This window comes from Pungitius pungitius, chromosome 15 (genome assembly GCF_949316345.1).
Source record: "Pungitius pungitius chromosome 15, fPunPun2.1, whole genome shotgun sequence".
Taxonomy (NCBI): Eukaryota; Metazoa; Chordata; class Actinopteri; order Perciformes; family Gasterosteidae; genus Pungitius; species Pungitius pungitius.
Genome location: NC_084914.1, coordinates 4452926 through 4472537, shown reverse-complemented (window position 1 = coordinate 4472537; position 19612 = coordinate 4452926). Strand labels below are relative to the sequence as shown.

The 19612-nt window shown below is 45.2% G+C and overlaps 1 protein-coding gene across 5 annotated transcripts in view; it reads left to right on the top strand.

The window, feature by feature from the left end:
* Positions 1 to 11730, top strand: part of pde1cb (phosphodiesterase 1C, calmodulin-dependent b) — a 59243-nt gene extending 47513 nt beyond the window's left edge. For 3 of the 5 annotated variants that reach the window (XM_062557542.1, XM_062557544.1, XM_062557545.1), the window contains 10 exons: positions 984 to 1084; positions 1501 to 1629; positions 1826 to 1927; positions 3878 to 3998; positions 4875 to 4956; positions 5289 to 5409; positions 6760 to 6929; positions 7622 to 7861; positions 8216 to 8278; positions 8456 to 11730. In XM_062557542.1, coding sequence (XP_062413526.1) covers positions 984 to 1084; positions 1501 to 1629; positions 1826 to 1927; positions 3878 to 3998; positions 4875 to 4956; positions 5289 to 5409; positions 6760 to 6929; positions 7622 to 7861; positions 8216 to 8278; positions 8456 to 8475 — 1149 coding nt within the window. In that variant the 3' untranslated portion in view covers positions 8476 to 11730. The remainder of the gene's footprint in view (positions 1 to 983; positions 1085 to 1500; positions 1630 to 1825; positions 1928 to 3877; positions 3999 to 4874; positions 4957 to 5288; positions 5410 to 6759; positions 6930 to 7621; positions 7862 to 8215; positions 8279 to 8455) is intronic. The other 2 variants (XM_062557543.1, XM_037457797.2) reach the window with 2 other exon arrangements.
* Positions 11731 to 19612: the final 7882 nt, after the last annotated feature.

Genomic DNA, 19612 nt, shown 5'->3' with positions numbered 1-19612 from the left:
CGCGGGCGCATTCGCACCAGAAGGGGAAAGTCCTCACAGGTCAAACCCCTGTTAGAGTAAAGCACTCACACGCCGGAGCCGTCCGAGGGGTTTTCCATGCGTTTTCGGAGTCGGGTGGTTGTCGGGTGTTGCTCACGCGATGAAACTTAATTTTTAATATTGCTGTTTTTTGTCCTGTCGGGTAGTTTAATGGATGGACCTTTTGGAAAATACACATATCCTCAATCCTGCCAGGAATAAAATGAGACTGTCAATGCCCGACAGTGTGGCTCAATTGGAATTTTGAACAAAATCACGAAAATTACTTGATATTGATATTCATCTGCAGGCCTTCACTTAAATAACTAGTAAATTAGCACAGTAAATACAAAGCTACTAAGCTGAGCTTAGCGTGAATAATGCAAACTGGGGTAAACAGATCCATCTGAGGGTGATATCTACCAAGACATTATATCAAGTGTCTGAATCGCAAGCAGCGAGCCCGGCTGTAGCTACATATTCACCACACTGACATGAATGTGTTATCAATCTTCTCCTTTCACCTTGTCTGAGCCATAAGAGTTGCTCAATAAGCCCTTTTTTAAAACTAAAGCTTTCTTTTTTTAACATTTCTGACCTTTACTCTCTCTCTTCTTCTCCTTCCACCCGTATTTTCCGTTTTATTCCTGACGGTAATGTATTCCTCATGCCTCTGGATCTGCTTCTGGATGCATTGTTTATGTCACTTCTCTCCTCAACCTTATTATGGCGTTACTATTCACCTATTTCACATTCACTGGCTTCTCTCTCTTTCCTCTTCTGTTCATCACACACCTTCTCTCATGTCAACGTTGCCGTCTTTTCCATCCTGTGGCTTACCCCACCCCTTTCCCCCCCACTACATCTCTTGATATCCACTCCACCTCATTATGTCCCCTTCACACCCCACCTCCCCCTCCCTCCCTCCCTCCCTCCTCTTCTCCATTTTTCTCTTTCGCCCGCAGCATTGGTTGACTGAGCTGGAGATCTTCGCCATGATCTTTGCGGCCGCGGTGCACGACTACGAGCACACGGGAACCACAAACAACTTCCACATTCAGACGAGGTAATGGATCATGGCGTCATAAATGCCGTGACTCACCCCGATCGATGTTTTCGTCTGCAGCGAGGGAGCCTTGCGATCGCACTGGGGTCGCCTGCAAGTGTTGGCCCTTGAGTTTGAGAGAACACGTTATATCAAAACTTATAGTTAATATGTATTTTTATTAATAAAGCACTCGTTGAGTTTTACATTAAGAAGTCCATCCGTACAATTCAAAAAACGATTTGTGCTTCGTTTGGTTGGTACAGTTGAAGTACAAAATGTGTTATTTGTTGCCTTGAAAGGGTTTTTTCTTCACACAGTGGGCCGCCTCCTCCACCGCGACACACAATTTAATCAAAAAAAGTCCCTGGCGACGTCCAGACTTCCGTGATTTCTCCTCAACGTGTTCTTTCCCGCGTGGACCTGACTCTTGACAGGTCCGACACGGCGATACTTTACAACGACCGCTCGGTGCTGGAGAGCCACCACGTCAGCGCGGCATACCGCCTGCTGCAGGACGACGACGAGATGAACATCCTCTACAACCTCTCCAAGGATGACTGGAGGTCAGTGGGACGGATACAAGACGAGGAGAGTTCCACCATGTGCATCTTCAAGACCCCAACATTTTGTTTAAACTTGCTTTTGAGATGAAGAATGTGTGAAAATCCCAAAATGCCTCAGGGCCCAACATTTTGACTTTTTGCAACTTCAGAGATAAGTCCTCTTTTTTTCCTATTTCCTCCTTTTGTTTTCATCCAGGGAGCTGCGGGCTCTGGTGGTGGAGATGGTGCTGGCCACAGATATGTCCTGCCACTTCCAGCAGGTTAAGACCATGAAGAACTTCCTTCAACAACCCGAGGGGTGAGTCGACCGGCCCTTCGTTTTACATCATTTGCATCCTCATTAACCTCCCCGTCAGCCACTGGGCACTGTGCTCACCCCCAGCTGTTTACAACCCAATTATCTGGACCCCCCGTAGGGTGTGCGCTCAAACATGCATTGGTGTTCTTCTCAGCTGGACTGGGCCGATATCAGTTATTCAGGTGTTGTTTTCCCCCGCTAATAAAAAATAGAAAGGGAACGAGCATCCTGTGGCCTAACGGTACCAAAACATCGTGCATTATACAGCGCAGGTGGCCCGCTGAGGCACGGGATGTTTTGTCTTCCCTGTGCTGGACGTCTGGAGCAGCGTTGCGGTGCAGTAACGCACCAGCTTTGGCTCGGTGAAACGCATTTGCGCGCAAAATAGTGAAAAGCAGCCGGCGGCAGATATACTGCTGGCGGGTTTACTGGAGCACAGTGGGCTGCTGGTAGATAAGATGCACGGATAGAAAGCATTAGCAGCCCACCAACTATGTGACATTGTCTTTAGCAGCGCTAATGTTCCGCTGGAAAAGCATTAGCACCCATTTTTATGTTATCAGACTCCTAATGTTGTGAAATAAAACCAGTTGATCGTGTGAAAATGTTGCGGGTTTGGTTGAAATAAGTTAAATAGCTAAAGCACAGTGAAGGGCAATCTTCTGGCGCCTGAATTATTACACACTAGTGGGGTTTATCGTCGACTGTATGAATAGTTGATAGCCCAGAAGTACGAGTGTGATAACCGCCGATAACCCCCTGTTCATTTGGCTGATAACATGAAATAAAACGCCATAAATGGTCATCAGCACTCGGGTGACGCGATGAGTCATCACTGCCGATGTAGCCGCAATGCTGACGAGAGAAGACACGCGTTGACCTTCAGGGTTCCTTCCTTTTCCCTCGCAATTGGAAGAAGAAAAAAAAAAAAAAGAGCTTGGGAAGCAAGCGATGTGGAGATAAATCGCACATCGAGGAGGCAACCACGCAATGCTTCCTATGCTTTTATAAACAATACACCAGCGTGTGCTGACTGATAAAGTAATCATATTGCTACAGTGTGAGGTACACACACACACACACACATGCATGCTTGTAGATAAATGAGCTTGCAGTCGGCAGGAAGCCGTAATGCTGAATAGACTCTAATATGAGGTAATTCAAACCAGTCCGCTCCGGGGCTGCTTCGAGTGCACTTTAAGACTCAATCTGCCACAAATGGAACAGAGCGGGAATTTGAGATAGTCTTTCTCAACCTCTGTTTAACCTTGTGCTGTGTGTGTGTGTGTGTGTGTGTGCGTGCGCACGTGTGTGTGTTTTCATTTGTGGGCCTGTTTTCCATATCGGACTCTTTTCATTCATGCATCAGTCCATTAAACATGATAGTTGGATATGGTTATCAGGAGATTTCTCAGGCACCGGCGATGTCTGATGAGGTGAGATGATGCTTCTTCACGCCAGTTCCAGTGTCGAAAATGGATTTGCCTAATGGAGGCAGCTTTTTGTTTTTGTGCCCTTCTCTGTCTTTTAGACTGCTGTGCACGTGTGTTTTAAGTTGACAAACACAACTGTACAGCAATTAGTGGTGAATTGTACACAAGACTCTTTAACCAGGCCCCGTGTACAGCACGATGCACAGGACAACGTCTCCTTGGACCTCATCCTCTGATTTCTTTGTGCTGCTCTTGGTCACACAGTCCATCCACTGTCCATCATGGGACCGATTGCTGTAGAAAGATTGGCAGCTGTGACACATTTTCCTTCCTTGTGATTGACCACCGGTTTTCAGGCCCTGAAAAATGTTCTTTACCCGTTTGGTATTGATCATGAACCTTGTTGCAGATTAATCTGGAATACGTGTTTGTGATGCGGTTTTTGCCTGGACAATGACTGACAATGAATATTGTAGGCCATTAAAACAGCTGTAATGATATCAGTTGTTTTTTGCAGCATTGACAAGCCCAAAGCCCTGTCCCTCCTGCTGCACACGGCAGACATCAGCCACCCGGCCAAAAGCTGGAACCTCCACCACCGCTGGACCACCTCCCTCCTGGAGGAGTTCTTCAGACAGGTCAGTGGCCCGGTCACAAAGTCCTGCGCATACTTTCTGACAAAAAAACCCGAAAAGTTTATTAAAATTACACCTGTTCTCTTCCTGCTATGTAAATATGCTGTGGTAGATTTCTTAGATCTGCCGAGAGGTGAAATTGAAATGATCAATCTTCCCTCAGAGAAATACACTCGAGTCGATGTTTTTAGCCGCTTCATTTATTTGGGTGTTTGGGGTTATAGTGGCTCCAGAAAAAAAGCTATTTATTTTCTAAATTTAGTCGTATGTCTGCAGGGTTTCTTCACACCAAGAATAAAACAAGGATGATTCTTGTAATATGGTGCTTTACATTAGCGGGATATACTCGTATTCACACCATTGATGGCATCGCAGATACATTGCTCCTTGTGTCGAAGCCATCGCAGAATAAAATGTTGAACAATACCTCTCTGATAAAACAATCCAATCTCCTCTAAATAATATATTGCAAATTTAGTAATGTCAACAAGGAGGCTCCGTTGTCTGATGCCATATTGCCCTCCATTATTAATCCGCATTCTTCTCATTACCTTTTGTTATCGCGCTTGCATTTCGCGAAAGGCCCCTTTTTCATCTCTCGAGATATGAAACGCCGATAAACAGCCCCTCAAAAGCACACAGCCTCCTCACTACACCTCATCTTTTTGTGACAAATCCGAGGAGAAAATGAGACACATTTGTGGCACAAAGCACCCGCCGTGGTGGTAGGGGCCAGACAGACCCCAAAGCCCGCGGATAGGAGTGGGAGCATATGGCGTGCGGGAGGGCCCGCGCCTGCGGCGCGTAGGGCTGCAATTTTTTTTTACACAGTGACCAAAGAGCGAGAACTATTTACCGAGGACGCCGCTGTGTTTCCAGGGGGACAAAGAATCGGAGCTCGGACTGCCGTTCTCGCCGCTCTGCGACCGAAAGTCCACAATGGTGGCCCAGTCCCAGATTGGTGAGTTCAAAATGCACCACCAGCACAACGCTGTGTCCGTTTGGGTGCGGTTCAGCTGTATATTTTTGTATGTAAACGATTTTATCTTCCTTTTGTTAAAGACCGCAAAGCCCTGTCGTATACCGCCTTATTGGTTTAATGACTGAGGATAATTAGCAAACAAACAAGCAGTATATGTTTTGTTTCAGGTTGGAACAGTTGAACCTATTCTCCCTCTAGACTTTAATCTGGACCTGAAATTCTAAAAATCAACATGACATCATTCAGGGAATAAAGTCCAATCTTAACTTCATAAATTGCGGCGTTGTAATGATCGTTTTTTTGGTCACCAGGCTTCATCGACTTCATCGTGGTGCCCACCTTCACGGTTTTGTCGGACATGATGGACTGTATCGTCAAACCGCTCATCGACGAGGCCTCCCATGCGGGTTTCTCCGGCTTCAGGCGCTCCAGGTGAGCTTCAGCCCTTTCCCTGAGAAACAATTCTAGAAAACGAATGAAGTGGTGCAGCAGCACTGAGCAGATGGACGTGGGTTGAACGAAATGTAAATCAGAGTACATTTGAATCAACCGGCCTCTCTCAAACAAGAATGGAGAATCCAGCGTTTTCTACCCTTCACCTTGCGTACCTGCTCGCTCACTGACTTGATTAGACCTCAGCAGCTCCCCCTGCAATAACAGCGTGTCTAATGGAGGAGAGCAGCCGACGAGTCTCCCGTGAGTAATCCATTACTGCGCGTGGAAATGTCTCCACCTTTCATCGGGCCGAGCCACACACCTTGAAATTGATATTTTAGTGACGCTAAGCTCGTTGTTCCCCCCCCCCCCCCCCCCCGATCATCGCCAGGATCCGCATACACAATGGCCTTCCGGAGGCGCAAAACAAAGTGGTTTGACCAACTGACATTTTTCTCCGGGCCACGTACTAAATCCCATACATGCAAGGCCATCCAGATAAGAAGGTACGTTACACATGTCCAGGCCTTACTAATAATCAAACTTAATCTAGGGGAGGACTTCAAGAATTTGTTTTTAAAATGAGCTCATTGTGGGTAAAATAATGAATGAACTACTTTTGGAGTCTGGTTACGCATCTTCTGTTTCACCCGCATGTCGATAGCAGCCTCCCCCGTTCTCCTCATCAGCATCACTCAATGGGCCCCCGGTGGAAGTTAGCCGAGTGGAACTCTCAGATTGTGTTGCCGCTCGTCTTCGTACACACACCTTGGAGGCTAATGGGTTTTCTTGGACCGCTTCTTCCCAGCATTTAGAGCAGTTTTCAATCACCTGTAACGACGTCTGCTGTCTCTGTCGTCCTCTGATTGTTCACCCTTCTTGCTCTCTTCTCCTCTCAAAGTGCCTCCGGCCATTTAGTCCGAACTGAAGCGGCAGAGCGGTGAGATATGCTTTTAGTCCCAAGTCCCAATTCTACATTCCCCATAATGCAACTTGGCAGCATCTCTCATCAGACCCGTGCCTCCTACGTGCCCACTTCTGTAAATTCATATCATAAAGCTGAGAAAGGTTGGAACCCTTCCTCCCGGAAACTGCTGATTTATGACTAAATTCCTGCAAAACGAAGGACTTTTGCATCAGCATCAGTTCTTTATCTTCAGCAAATAAACCGTGTTGAACTAAGAACGGTGAACAAGGTTGACATTATTCATACTAAACATTAGAGCACCTTAGCATTTAGCTCAATGGAGCACCACTGTGTCACTACAGCCACACGCGGCTGCTGCCATGGCTGTAATCGCTTACTCTTCATCCTTCCTCTTCATCCCTCGCACTTTTTCTGTCCAGCCTGAACAGTATTAGCTCAGAGGAGGCCAAGAGGCACAGCGTGAGGAGCTCCGACAGCAGCTCGTCGGGACACAGCTCCCTGCTGACGGTGGACCTGAAGAACTTCAAGGCGCTGTGGAATGAAGAGGTGTACCAGAACAGAGAGAGGTGGAAAGCTCAGGCTGCCAAAGGTACAGTTTAACCACTCAGCCAAATGTAATGCGCAGGTAAATGGAGGAGATCCGAGGGACATCACATGTTCTGGTACGGGGAATTGTTTGAAGAAGCTGCAAAGCGTTACCTACGTTAGTGTGGTAGTCACGAAATGGGAGCATTTCAAGCTGGCTGTATGTTACAGCTATTATCAATATTTTATTTTGACCATGTATGATATGTCTCAATGTGAAAAGCAAGGCTTGTAGCTCTTTCATTCCATATCATCATTTTGGTTTTCCAGCCAGCAGCCTCCTGGTTTGTCTCGTTTACTCTCACCGTGATAACCGGCACCATTTTCAAAGAAAAGCCAACTCAAGTAGTCCACTACTCGCTCTGCAGCAAACAGCACACAGACTGTGAATATAAAATGTGAATGTAGTGCAGCGTTGACCAGAGTATTGACCTTGGTGGGAACAAAAACCAAATGGATGGGTGTTGATCAGTAACTGCTGGGAGCTGTTTGCCAGTCTACCACGTCAACACAAAGGTGTTTTCAGCCTGGTTCTGCTGCCCCCAAGTGGCCAAAATCGTATTTTAATGCAGCTTTAAGTCAATATTCATTGAGAGGTTTCATCAAATGAGCTCCGTCAACGTTAACTGGTTTTTACGCGAGGACCAAGCTGCAATGAACACACTTAACCCGCCTCCACCCTCCATGTGACCTCAGAGGCGGAGGAGAGAGCTAAAAGGGAAGCGGAGGAGCAAGCCCAACAGGAAGAGGCCATGGAGCCCCCGGAGGCCCATGCAGAGCCAGAACGGCCCGAGCCAAAGGCCGACCAGCCGCAGGTGGAGGAGGGGGAGGGGCTCGATTCCGCGGAGGTCAGACCACCGGCGGGTGACATGGAGGAAACGGAGCAGAGGGCGCAGCCCGACAGCGGCGCACACAAGGACGCAACGCTGCAGAACGGTACGTCCCGCTGACCGGGTCAGGTGACGTAAAGGCAACGTGCACGCAGCACTAAGTGATCATCAATGCTGAAGTGAATGGTTCTATTATTTGTTGACACGGTTTGGTACTTGGTTCTTCTCTCCCGACCTTTAGCGCCCACTCACTTTCTTTTTAAAAGCCGATGAATGCGAATATTTGTATATGAAGCCCAAGCCGGGTCCTGATGTTTGGCAGCACAACATGAGGTTGTGAGATGTTTTTGTTTACAGACAGTCATTCGTGATGGAGAAGGCTTTGAGAATTTTATATTGGTGCGTTTCCGTCACCACGGTAACATTGGGACAAAATAACAAGATTGCTCTCACTTTTCAGGGGAGTTGTCTGAAGAGTCTGTTTCTCCAAAGGGTGAAGAAAGACAGGACAAAGAAGATGATGGTGAGAAAGAAGACGTCTTTGACAGATTATTAACCGTGGGAGACTTTGGTTCAGACTCTGTCACTCGATCCATCAGAAAGTTACACAAAACCTTAAAACCCTTGAGAATCACCCTGCAGTGAGATTCCCCCATAAATAGACATCTCTCTTTAATCATTAATATTTGTCTCCCCAAAGCAGAGGTGGCGATGGAATGAGTGAGCCGTGGAGACCTTCACTGACCCGAGGGCTCCAACTCCAGCTGGAGGAAAAGGCCATTAGTTGGACTGTGTCGCCCCCTGCAGGACTCCGAGAAACGGACACCTTCACTTCCTGTTTGTCCCTCTGGTTAACTGTTTTTACTTTTCCTGTGTCGATGCTCCCAGTGCTGTTTTATGCAGAGCTCAAGCCACGTGCATTATACCGACCTTCCTGCTTCGTGACGAATGCAACACAGAAGAAGATTTAACTGACGATGCTGAGGAGGGTTTTTGGGGTGTGAAAGAGACCGAAAATGTTGCTCCTCGTAGTTTTAGTTTGCCTATTGTTGACGCTGCTCTAATTGTGCGCTTTCACTCAGACCACAGACATGTAGCCATTCTTGTCGAGCCCCACTTGTCCCTGCTGTGTGTCGCTTTCCTCCGTGGACACTCAACACGAGCAATGTCATCAGATCTAGACCAGATCTACACCAAGAGGGACGTATCTCTAGCTGCTACACAGTATGTACACGGAGTGTGTGTGCAGTACAATGTAGTTGACGCTTGACAGGTTTACAGCACTAAAATTTAGAACGTACTCTCGTTAAACATATCTCTGTGTAGACCATTCTTTTTACCCGGGCTGCAGCAGCTCTGGTTTGGAGTTTCTTATGTTTGCTGAGGCTACTGCAAGAAACCCTTAACATGTTTACTTTATCAGTGCTTTCCTCAGTGCGATTGTGTTCTTTGCAGCCAGGTTTGTATTGCTTTTTTTTGTGTGTGTTTCTGGCCTCTTTACTGTATATATTGAAAGTTGATATGTGTACAGATCTTAAGAGTAGAAATCCCTCCAGCCCACAATCCATCAACAGATATTTTCTTTTCGGGTATAATGTAAGATAGTGTAGTGAGAGATGTCCAAAAATTAGAATGCAACTTTTGCATCTCAAACATATCACACATTCAAGTTTTTGTAATGAGTAAAATATGTTTCTTTTCTTTTTGTAACAATCTTATACTTGTCCTCTGTGAATCATGCACTAGATGTGTCTGATGTCCTCACACCGTATGTCACTTCTTGGTCAAAAAGACTTCTTCTTGATGCCTTCTTATATGTATCTAAGCTGTAGCAAAAATGTCAAGATTGTTGCTGAAATTCGAGAAAAAAGCCTCGCGCGTGTGTGTGCGTGTGTGTGTGTTTTGTTTTGCATCACAGTTGTGTCGCAGCAGCTCGGCCGCTGAGGCCGTCGGCGTAATGGTTCGAATCGACGTGTTTCACATGGCGCTCGTACACTTATCGGCCAGATGAATCCATCATGCTTCTGTGGCTATGGGTCCAAACTGCGTCTGCTTCTTGTCCGTATGCCGGGTTTTTTAAAGGCTCGTAATGTTGCGCGTAGGAGATGCAAATATCGCTTGCTGTGCATATGTAACATATTGAACCTCTGTGATGCTGGTTCAGCTCTGACTATACACTTAATATGTGTAAATGAAAGAAAAAAAAAGCATTTTGTGCAGTATTCACATAAGAATGCATATGTTTTCCCTGACATTTTGCACATTTATTTTGTGCTTCCTTATGTTTTACATTCTTTCGATACAAAATTCCCAACATTTATTGTGCCAACATCAGGTTATTGGTATTTTATTTTCAATTATACTGTAAACACGTGTACTGGTACATATACTAAAACATAAAGTATAAATAGAGAGGCAATAGCCCAGCTTGTAAACATTTATATAAAACCGTAGGAATGATTTTGTAGCCTCTTTGTTTTAATACACACTACTCTTTTTTATATCATGGCAGGTAGGGAATATATAAAGCAGTTTATCACGTAATCTTTCTAGATGCATCTTTCTACTTAAAAAATACAGTCGGTGGTTAGCAAGACAGCTGACTGAATGTGTGCCTCTTTAAATGTACTTTCTGTTTCACACATTTCACCTGGAGGAACCATTTTGCTGTGTCATTTTAATTTGTGCTGATCTAGGAACAGGCAAGCATTCATTTCTTCCTACAATTGTTCATACTAAACTCCAATTTTAGAAAAAAATGTTGGAAAGTTTGTAAAGTCAGAAGATTGCTTTTGCAGAAGTAGTATTTAGTCGGTAGATTCTTGCTTGTTTTCACTGTGTAGCTTTTTTTTCTGTTTTAGCAGCCTGTTTGCTGGATTGTCTTCAACGTATAACGTCGTTTTTATTTTGTCTCCGGTTCATCTGTCCCAGCGTGTGTGTCTGTTCAATGTGTTTACTTCCACCAGCTCTGAAGTCAGAAAAAAAAAAAATTCAGGTGGCTCAAAACTGTAAATTCAAAGTGTAACAATCATATAAAGATTAGATTTATCAATAGAACAAATACAAAACTCATTCTGTGCCCAAAATTGCCTGCCTGATACTTGGTAAAGCGGGATATATTTTCTTTACCAAGCGACCAACACATGTACAGTCTTGTAGTTTGCTCGATATTTCACCAGCTAATGTTTTAGCCTCTACCGTATGAATATTTAAAAAAAGAATTATACCAACCATAATCAGAAAAATAGCTGTATTTATGACACGGTCAGACTTCTAAACATGATGTTTTGTTATTGTTGCTACAGAGCAGATTAATGTTGTTTGTTTAATGCTTTGTTTCCTTGTTTAGTGTCAATCACTCGGATCTCAAACTGTTCCAGTGACCCGAGGTTAGATGGATGTAAAGTGTGTGTGTGAGAAACTGCTGGAAAATACTTAATGTGCATTTTTTTTTTGATCTCCTCACTGTGACCTGCTCTATCGATGAGAGTGTGATGAGGCGAGTGTGTGTGTGTGCGTGTGCGTGTGTGTGTGTGTGCGTGTGTGCGCGCAAGGGAGTGAGAAATAAACAAAAGGTTATACAGTGGAGCGTTCGAAAATGTTAAACACTTATAATTAAATAATCACCATTAAAGGATTGAATTTCTAAAGAGTGTTTCCCACTTTGAAAATCAAGCTGTCACAATTATACACCACCAGATACGACTCAATATCAATATTACACACACACACACAAACACACACACACACATACACATAGACTGAACCTCCACCGCATCCACACAAAGACCAGATGACAAGGCGTGTGAGTGGGTATGTGAGTGTGTGTGTGTGTGTGTGTGTGCGTGTGTGCGAGTGGGTGTGTGTGCACGCATGTGTGCGTCACTGTCCCAGTGCCGGCCAGGCGGCCGTGTGTGCCACCATGCTCTGTGACTGCACAGCCGTATCAATAAATCTGGACTCAAAGGGCTCAGATCATGTCTGAATGTCTTCATTTCTACAACAACAACACGGTATTATATCGAGATATTTAAAGGGGCACGTCGAAGGATTACAAGGTGGTGTCTAATGAATTTGATTAATCAATCAATTGTTTATACAACATCTGGAGAGAGTTAAAGGATAGCATCACAATCTTTTACTGTTTTTCTATTGTTTCTCGCGTTCATTCGTCGTTCCAATAACTGTTTTTCACTCTTCTTTTTTTTTAATGTGAAAAGATCCGCCTCGATCAACTACCCGTTAAAAGCAACATCACATCAAGAGTTTTCTTTTATCAATAACTTGTTGATTTGTGAAGCTTTAAGTTGAATAGACTTAATAGACTCATAACTGGTTGAATGCCCTCAGATCCTCCTCAGCGGTTCCTACAGTTTCCAAGATATCTGGATGAATTCATCTTTAACCTATGATCTATTATCAGTACCCGCTTGGGTAGACGCGTACTTCCTGTCAGCTTATTACAGTCACACACTGGGACCCGTTGAGAATGTTCATGTCTACGACCCGGGAAACCGGTGATGGCGGGACCCAGTACATGACCCACGGTGCAAAGTTTGACCTCAGAGCGTGAAACCATCAGATCTTCCGCATCCATCCCGATTCCACGGTTTAGCCGCTGTGTGAATTGTTCTCACAATTTCTGGGGCACCGGAAGAGAGGAAAATATCGACAAAGAATGACAGCAAAACAGAGTAAAGACACACTGAGCTGAAATCAAACCAATATGTTCCTTTGCACTACTGCAGAATCGTGAACTAATATAAATATACGTGAACTAATTCATAAAACAATGTTTTTCTCTATCAAAACTACTCTATTGTATTTAGAATAGTATTGTATTGAAGATACAAACAGTGGTTCAGAGTATGTGTAAAACTTGACAAATAGTTCCTACTTTATCCATGAATAAATTAAATTGTTAAAAAGTGAAATATGTCAAATGTAAGTAAACAGTGGTAATGACTGTGCTATTAACTGTCAGTCTCCAGAAAAGTAACATTACAGCGTCCTCACAGTCGAGAATCCACTAGATGTCTCTGTTAGACCTCAAATCACACCCAGCCCCCCCCCCCCCCACCCCCCTACAATGCCACCTCCCTCGGCCTCGGAGGGGCCCGCCACACTAAAAAAAAAAAAAAAGATCAACGGACCCGATGCATAGCGTGTCAAACTCCCAGGACACTCGGTGTATATTCACCGCGTGGGCAGCTCCACAAACATCACACACAAGGACGCGCATCCATCACGAGCAGCATGCATATTCATGGCGCGGGGTCGATGGAGCCGGTGGATGGAGCCGGTGGATGGCGCCGGTGGATGGGATGGAGCCGGTGGATGGAGCCGGTGGAGGGTTGTGTACGAGTTCTCAGCACAGCGCTGAGTGCCGGAGCAGAAGGCGAACGTTAATTCAATTACACGGCAGCTGTTCCTCGGTGCCCGTGGCCACTGTGTTTGCACTAGAACAGAAATCTTGTATTAGGTCCCTCGCCATAAAAGACCATTGCCAGGCACGAAAATGAGGGCTGCCTGTAACCAAAAGCCATCAACCGTATTTTAAAGAGCGTTCAATGTTTCTTTTTCTGGCACGATTGAAGAATAGGGGGACGCTGCAAAGAAAGATTTCTTCTTTTTTGTGTGTGTGTGTGTGTGTGTTTTTTTCCCCTCACTGTTGATTTACAGAGCTTTTGTTGTTGGTCATTATTCTTTTAAATAGTCAATCTGCTTGCAAGTAAAAACGGGCAAAACGATTTTCTTTTTCCGCTGTAAACTGCAGCCGAGGGTGGTTGGATAAACAAGAGTGTGCGTCCTGTGGTGGTGGTTTAATCTGCAGTGTTACAGACACACAAAGAACCTCTCTCTCTCTCTTTCCTTCTCCGTGTGCCGCCGCCTAACGCGCACGCAGAGTGTAGTCTGTCCGCGCGTGTATGTGAGCGTTGATATCTGTGCTCCACCCCGCCTCCTCCTGTCCCGGGTTCGGGCTGAGCTCCAGTATGACTTGGTGGAGGAGGCGGAGGAGGAGGTGGTGGAGGAGGAGGAGGGGGGGGGGGGGGCGGGGTGTAAAGGCATCCACCACCAGCCTGTTCCTTCATTAGCCGGCTCCCCGAGACTCGCTCTGTGTGATTTAATCACATGGCCACTGGCGGATACTCCTGCTCTGATGTACCTGGACCTGCTAATAAGTTTGCTTTTCCTTCATCAAAAAGGAAAACAGTCACACCTGTGTGGAGGACGTGCTCGACTGCACGCGTGATGCATTCATATGCAGGCATGCAAATGAGGAGGCACCTGAACGTGGATCCTATTGGTCTATGTTGGTTATCCCACACATATGAGTAAAGAAAAGTAGCCAAATAGAGATTAGGTCACTTTCATTTCTGATGGATTAAATTAGTCAACATGTTTGTCCTACAAATTCTTAATAGTCCAAAAATTCAAGCTAAAGTTCAAACTGAAATCTGCCAATTGCGTGACTGCTCCAGCCAAAACCTAAATGCATTATTTTTACTGGCAAATGAAATTAAATATTTGGCAGTTTTTTTTATCAAAAATATAATAAATAGCCAAATATATACTGTAAATAAAATCTGACGCTGTCACGGCAAGGCTACGGTGCGTCTGCCTTCTGGGGATCCCTCCTGTGACCTCACCAGAGAGGACGGCGTGTTCTCGACTGCACGTCCCGCAGCATGTAAAGTACAGACATCGCACATCAAGCTGTTTAATAAAAAACGAACCCCCCCCCACCCCCCCTCCCGTCCATCCGCTGGAAGGAGCACAGAGCTCTATTTAGAGTGACTGATCGAGAGCCCAGAATCAAAGGGCCCTGCGGCACGAGTCTGGGAATTGGCCCAACTCTTAAAGAGCCAAGCTTCCCTCATCCATCCTGACGAGGGGCGCACACCACCCCCCCCCCCCCCCCCTTCCCTTCTCCCCCCCCACCCCCCCGCCAAATAGGAAGAAGCCATTTCTGCTGGCGGCCAAGTGGTTTCTCTCTGGAAGCTTGACAGGTGAGAGGAGCCGTGTGGGTGCCAACTGTAACCCCCACACCCCCCTCCTTGGGCCCCCCTCAGGTGGGGAACGAGGGGCAGGGCAGACCCCCATCATGGCTTCAGCATTGTGACACACAGCAGATGATGCAGTGAGCTCCCACATGTCCGCAGACAAAGATCTGCTGTGGAAGTGAGGATGATGATGATGATGATGATGATAGATGATGAGGAAATACAAACAGAAACATTTCATCTGCATCTGTTAGATAAATAAATAAAATAAATGTCTAATACTTAAATCATCTTCATCTAGAACTGTCTGTTACATTAAAGCTCTTTATTCATTTTCTGCACTACTTCCATAATTACAAGTTGCTTTATTTTTCAGATTTTTGGCTAGAAATAGTTTTCTATAATTTAACATTTAAACCGGTAAAAGGCCTGTTACTTAGTTACTTATAATAGTTAGTTATAGATACTCAGCGATGGCTAATTTAGCCTAAAACAGAGGTTACAGTAACCCCACATCTTTACAAACACCCCTTGATTAATATCACTTTCCATTGTTTAGTCTTCAGATCACTTGAGAAGCGCCAAAAGGCTCTTTATATAACATCCATAATGAAGAAAATGACAAATGACAAAATGTATGATGCTGAAGTGGTACTAACATTCAAAAGAAGCATCACAAATAGTTTCTAATGTGTTGTTGCTGATGTGTACTTTCTTACGTTGACTGTATTTAGAGCTGCAGTTCATCATGCAGCACTTTCCCTTTAAAACCAACTTAGACCAATTTAACACTGCAACACCTTGTTGCTCCTTCTTGCTAAAAGTGCTTGTACCCAGATGGCTCGGTGTCATGTCGAGATATTTCCAGCAGCATCACAATGGTGGAGAAGTAGGTGAAGTTATTACACACAGCCAGAGGGGAATTTACTCAATGTCAATAATTGTGACTTTCATGGCGGCTGAGGGCTGTGTTTTTAGTCCGATTAGCCTGAGCTAAACTGAGCTAAACTGAGCTAAACTAAGCTAAACGCCTTCCGGGCTCCAGCTCCTTTTTGCTCCTGACTGGTTGAACGAAATTAGCAAATTAGCACACTTTCCGCGAGCTTATTTTTAGGCCTTGTCTGTGCTTCATAGCCCTACGGGCGGGAAAGAGCATTGACACAACGAACACAACAATTAAACAACTGAATCCAAACACCGCACCCTAAAAACTTAACTTCTGTGCAGCGCTAATGTTAAGGATGAGAAGTGGATCTTGGAGGCTGTGAGTCGACGGGGAAGTAGAGGCAGAAAGACGTCACATCAACACTTGGGAGTGTCGATTAGGTGACAAAACAACGTTTCGAAACCCCGTCAATGTTTTTGGCTATTTCCGAAATGCTTAAAAGTTGGTAAGTCGGTGGGAACACATGCATTACAAAACTCCCTTTTAAAACTGCATCAACGTCCCTGAGTGTGTATGAATAATAATGTTAATTCACAGTTGCTGTAGGTCAGACACCATCTCCTCTGAGTTCTTCCTACACTTGACACACAATGCGCGTTATGGAGCTAAAGATGTGATTTTTACTTAAATCCAATGTCTGACACGTTTTATTCATCTCATCACTTTTCTGGGTGCGGAAGTGTCGCTGCCACAACAGATTGTAACAGCCACTTTGAACGCGTGCGAACAGATTGAGCTTTGAAAAAGAAACGGGGAGCCTCCAGCAACGACGTCTCCGTCTAAAAACATCTTTACATTATACATCTTCAAAAACATATCCATTATTCATACCTCCATATTTTAATACCATTAGCACTTCTGTGCCACCCACCTAAAGACCTGTGTGTGTTTTCTTATCACAGGGCGCAGGGACAGTCGGAGATTCTTAGTGTCGAGAAGGTCCGAGAGGTCACTGCGTTCAACGCTGTAAAAAGTATGAGCTCCAAGTTCTTGCTTTTTCCTTCACACTGGAGTTGTGTTGCTTGGATATAGACAAACAAGGCGACACACACACACACACACACGCAGAAACGCTCAGTGCTCCCACCTGTGCGGGAGGGGGGTGTGGCCACTCGGCAGCTGAGTGGGGCGGCATATGGAGCTTCTAATTGGCTGGAACAGCACAGCTGGAGGACATCGGTCCAGGACCTGGCCTCTGGAAACCAGTCCCACAATCCTCGGCTGGCGGGCCGCGGCTTTGTGTTTCACTGCTGAAGCCGTGAGCGATTCGTTTTCCCTTTTTTGAATAAAGGGGAGATTTCAGTTGTGACCCTCAATTCTTGACGACGTTTAGCTCTTGTTTATTTGGAGTTTGAGTGCCCTACTTGGAAATTTGGACAAAGTCATCTGCCAAATGACTAGTATTTTGATGCAAGACTTCAATAAACCGACTGAATCTCACCAAACTTGTCCCTATGAAGCCCTCTAATACCAAATAATTGTTGCTAAAAAAACTTGTTTTACCCCCCAAAACTGGTTTCTCTCTCTCAATTTGGAGGAAACAATCACATTTGAAGTCATGTTTCCCTCCAATGACTGTGCTTAGAGATATAGTTTGAGCTAGTGTTACTCTTAAAAACAATGTAGTACTTGAAATTATCAAAGTGTACAAGTGATCAAAACACCTTTTGTTCATGGCTTACAATTTACTTATCGTAGATGTTTTTTTAAGGCTTTAAAGCCACCCTGTCACACCTGTCTTTAAAATGGTTGTTCGTTCAGCATTCACATTTTCGACAAAAAACACCGAAATGTTGTTAATTAAGAATACTTCTCTACGTCCCCCGGTGCAAAACCAAAAATTCCTTAATGTGCCTTTGAAAGATGATGCCTCTCAACATAATTCAGCCAGCAACTATACGTATGAATTCCACAACGTAATTGGGTAAACATTTTCATACCAAAGGTAAGGGGTTGATCAAACAAAAGACGGGTTCTTATTGGTCTGCAGTGAAGACATCTAACCAAAACCATAATGGCTCCCTGCGATCCACAGTCCACCTGCGACTCTGTAGTTCTGCAGCTTGGTCTCTAGACTTGTTTAAAGTCCAGCACAACCTGAAAACCAGTAAACCTGTAAAAATCCATCCAATGAGGGCTTTGACTCGGTCACTTCCGGCCGGTTGAGCGGAGGGATCGGACTCCCAGTGAGAACCAGGAGCCGTTTCCCAGCAGCAACCCGAGGTGTTTATCGCGGTATCAGCAACAAGTAATGACTTGCACTTGTATTTAAGCACTTCCCTGTTTAGCTCAGGTAATTTGAACATGTACCTCAATCCAAAATAAATAGCGAGAGTTGTTAGATTAATTGAGCAACCGACAATTAACAGTAAAAAGGCTCATTACCGAGTCAGTGTTGGGATTTTAAGAAAATACACTCTTGGCCTTTGGGGTTCATTTCGTAACGTTCACAGCGTCTCGCTAAAGAAAATGATCTATGAATAGCAATGCAGCCAATTAGACTTTGGACGGATTCAAGTTGTAACCGGCTGCCACATCCGCAACCACTTCATCCGATCGCACGCGCTCCGCAGGCACGAGCAGCAGCTCCCGTTATCTGCTGACATCAATGGAGAAGAAGAAGAAGAAAAAACAGAAAAAAGAAAGAACTGCTCAGCGTGCCTTCGTTTGCGGCTCCACGCCACGCACCGGGCCCCTATGAAAGCTGATAATGTGATAATTAAAAGAGCTGACAGGCAAGAACTGTCAGCGAGACGCACGGATTTAACCAACCTCTGCTAAAAAAAAAAACATCCACTGCTATAAATGACTAGTTTATGATTGTTGTGAGAGACAAAAAAAACAAGACAAAGTAGAGGACAGTATTTAAGGAAAAAGCGGCCTAGGATCCGATTCGGACCTGGAACGAGGACTTCCAGCAGACAAAAGATTAGCGGCACGTCTCTCTCTTTCCCTCTCAACCACACCATGATTTATTACCTGAAAAGACAAGAGAACTAATTAGTGGAGTAATTAATTAATATAAATTTGCATATTTGCATTTGCAATTAGTGCAGTCAACTGATTAGTCTGAGATGGGGAGTTTGACTCATCAGATGCTGGTGTGTGTGTGTGTGTGTGTGTGTGAGGGTGTGTGTGTGTGGGTGTGCGCGCGCTGGACCAGAACGATCAGCAGAACCAGCTGAGGCATTTTTTGGGGGGGGGTGGGGGGTGTTAAAAAGGGCTTGTGTTTTTTCCTTTTTCTTTTTGGTTGTGCTTGAGTACAGTATGTTTGTCCGCATGCACGCTCTCACACACACACACACACACAGACACACACACACGCAGACACACACAGGCCTGTATATCTGTGTTTGGTGCTCCGTCTCGCACACATTGGGGTCAAGTGGACACAGTGTGGGGACACGCGTTTTGTTGTCACCGGCTTCCTCCGGACTCTCGCCAAAGGTGTCGCCGGCGCTGCGGCGCTCTGCTGCCGTCTCGTAGTGTCCGATACACAGAGGCAGATGAGTCGCTCTAATTGATTCTCCTTGCAACAAGGTCATTCACAGGCACACACGTTGGAGTGTGTGTGTGTGTGTGTGTTACACATAACTGAGGAGTGCATATACCCGTATCGAGTGCCAGCTGTGCCCCAGTGTGGATCTGGCAGCGTGCCACTGGGCCTTTTCCACGGGGTGTAGTTAATGTCTATACGGTCCTGAGGTACCAACGCCGTGCACGCCCCCCCCCCCCCCCGTATCACACCGTCCTCCGCATGCAAGGAGTCTGCTGGAATTCTCATGCAGAGCTGCAGCTACTATATATATATATACATAAATATGTGTGTTTTGTTTGCAGCAACCCTTAAAATAAAAAACTGTTCTCTATTTTATACTGAATATCTTTATGTTTGTTTACTGTCAGT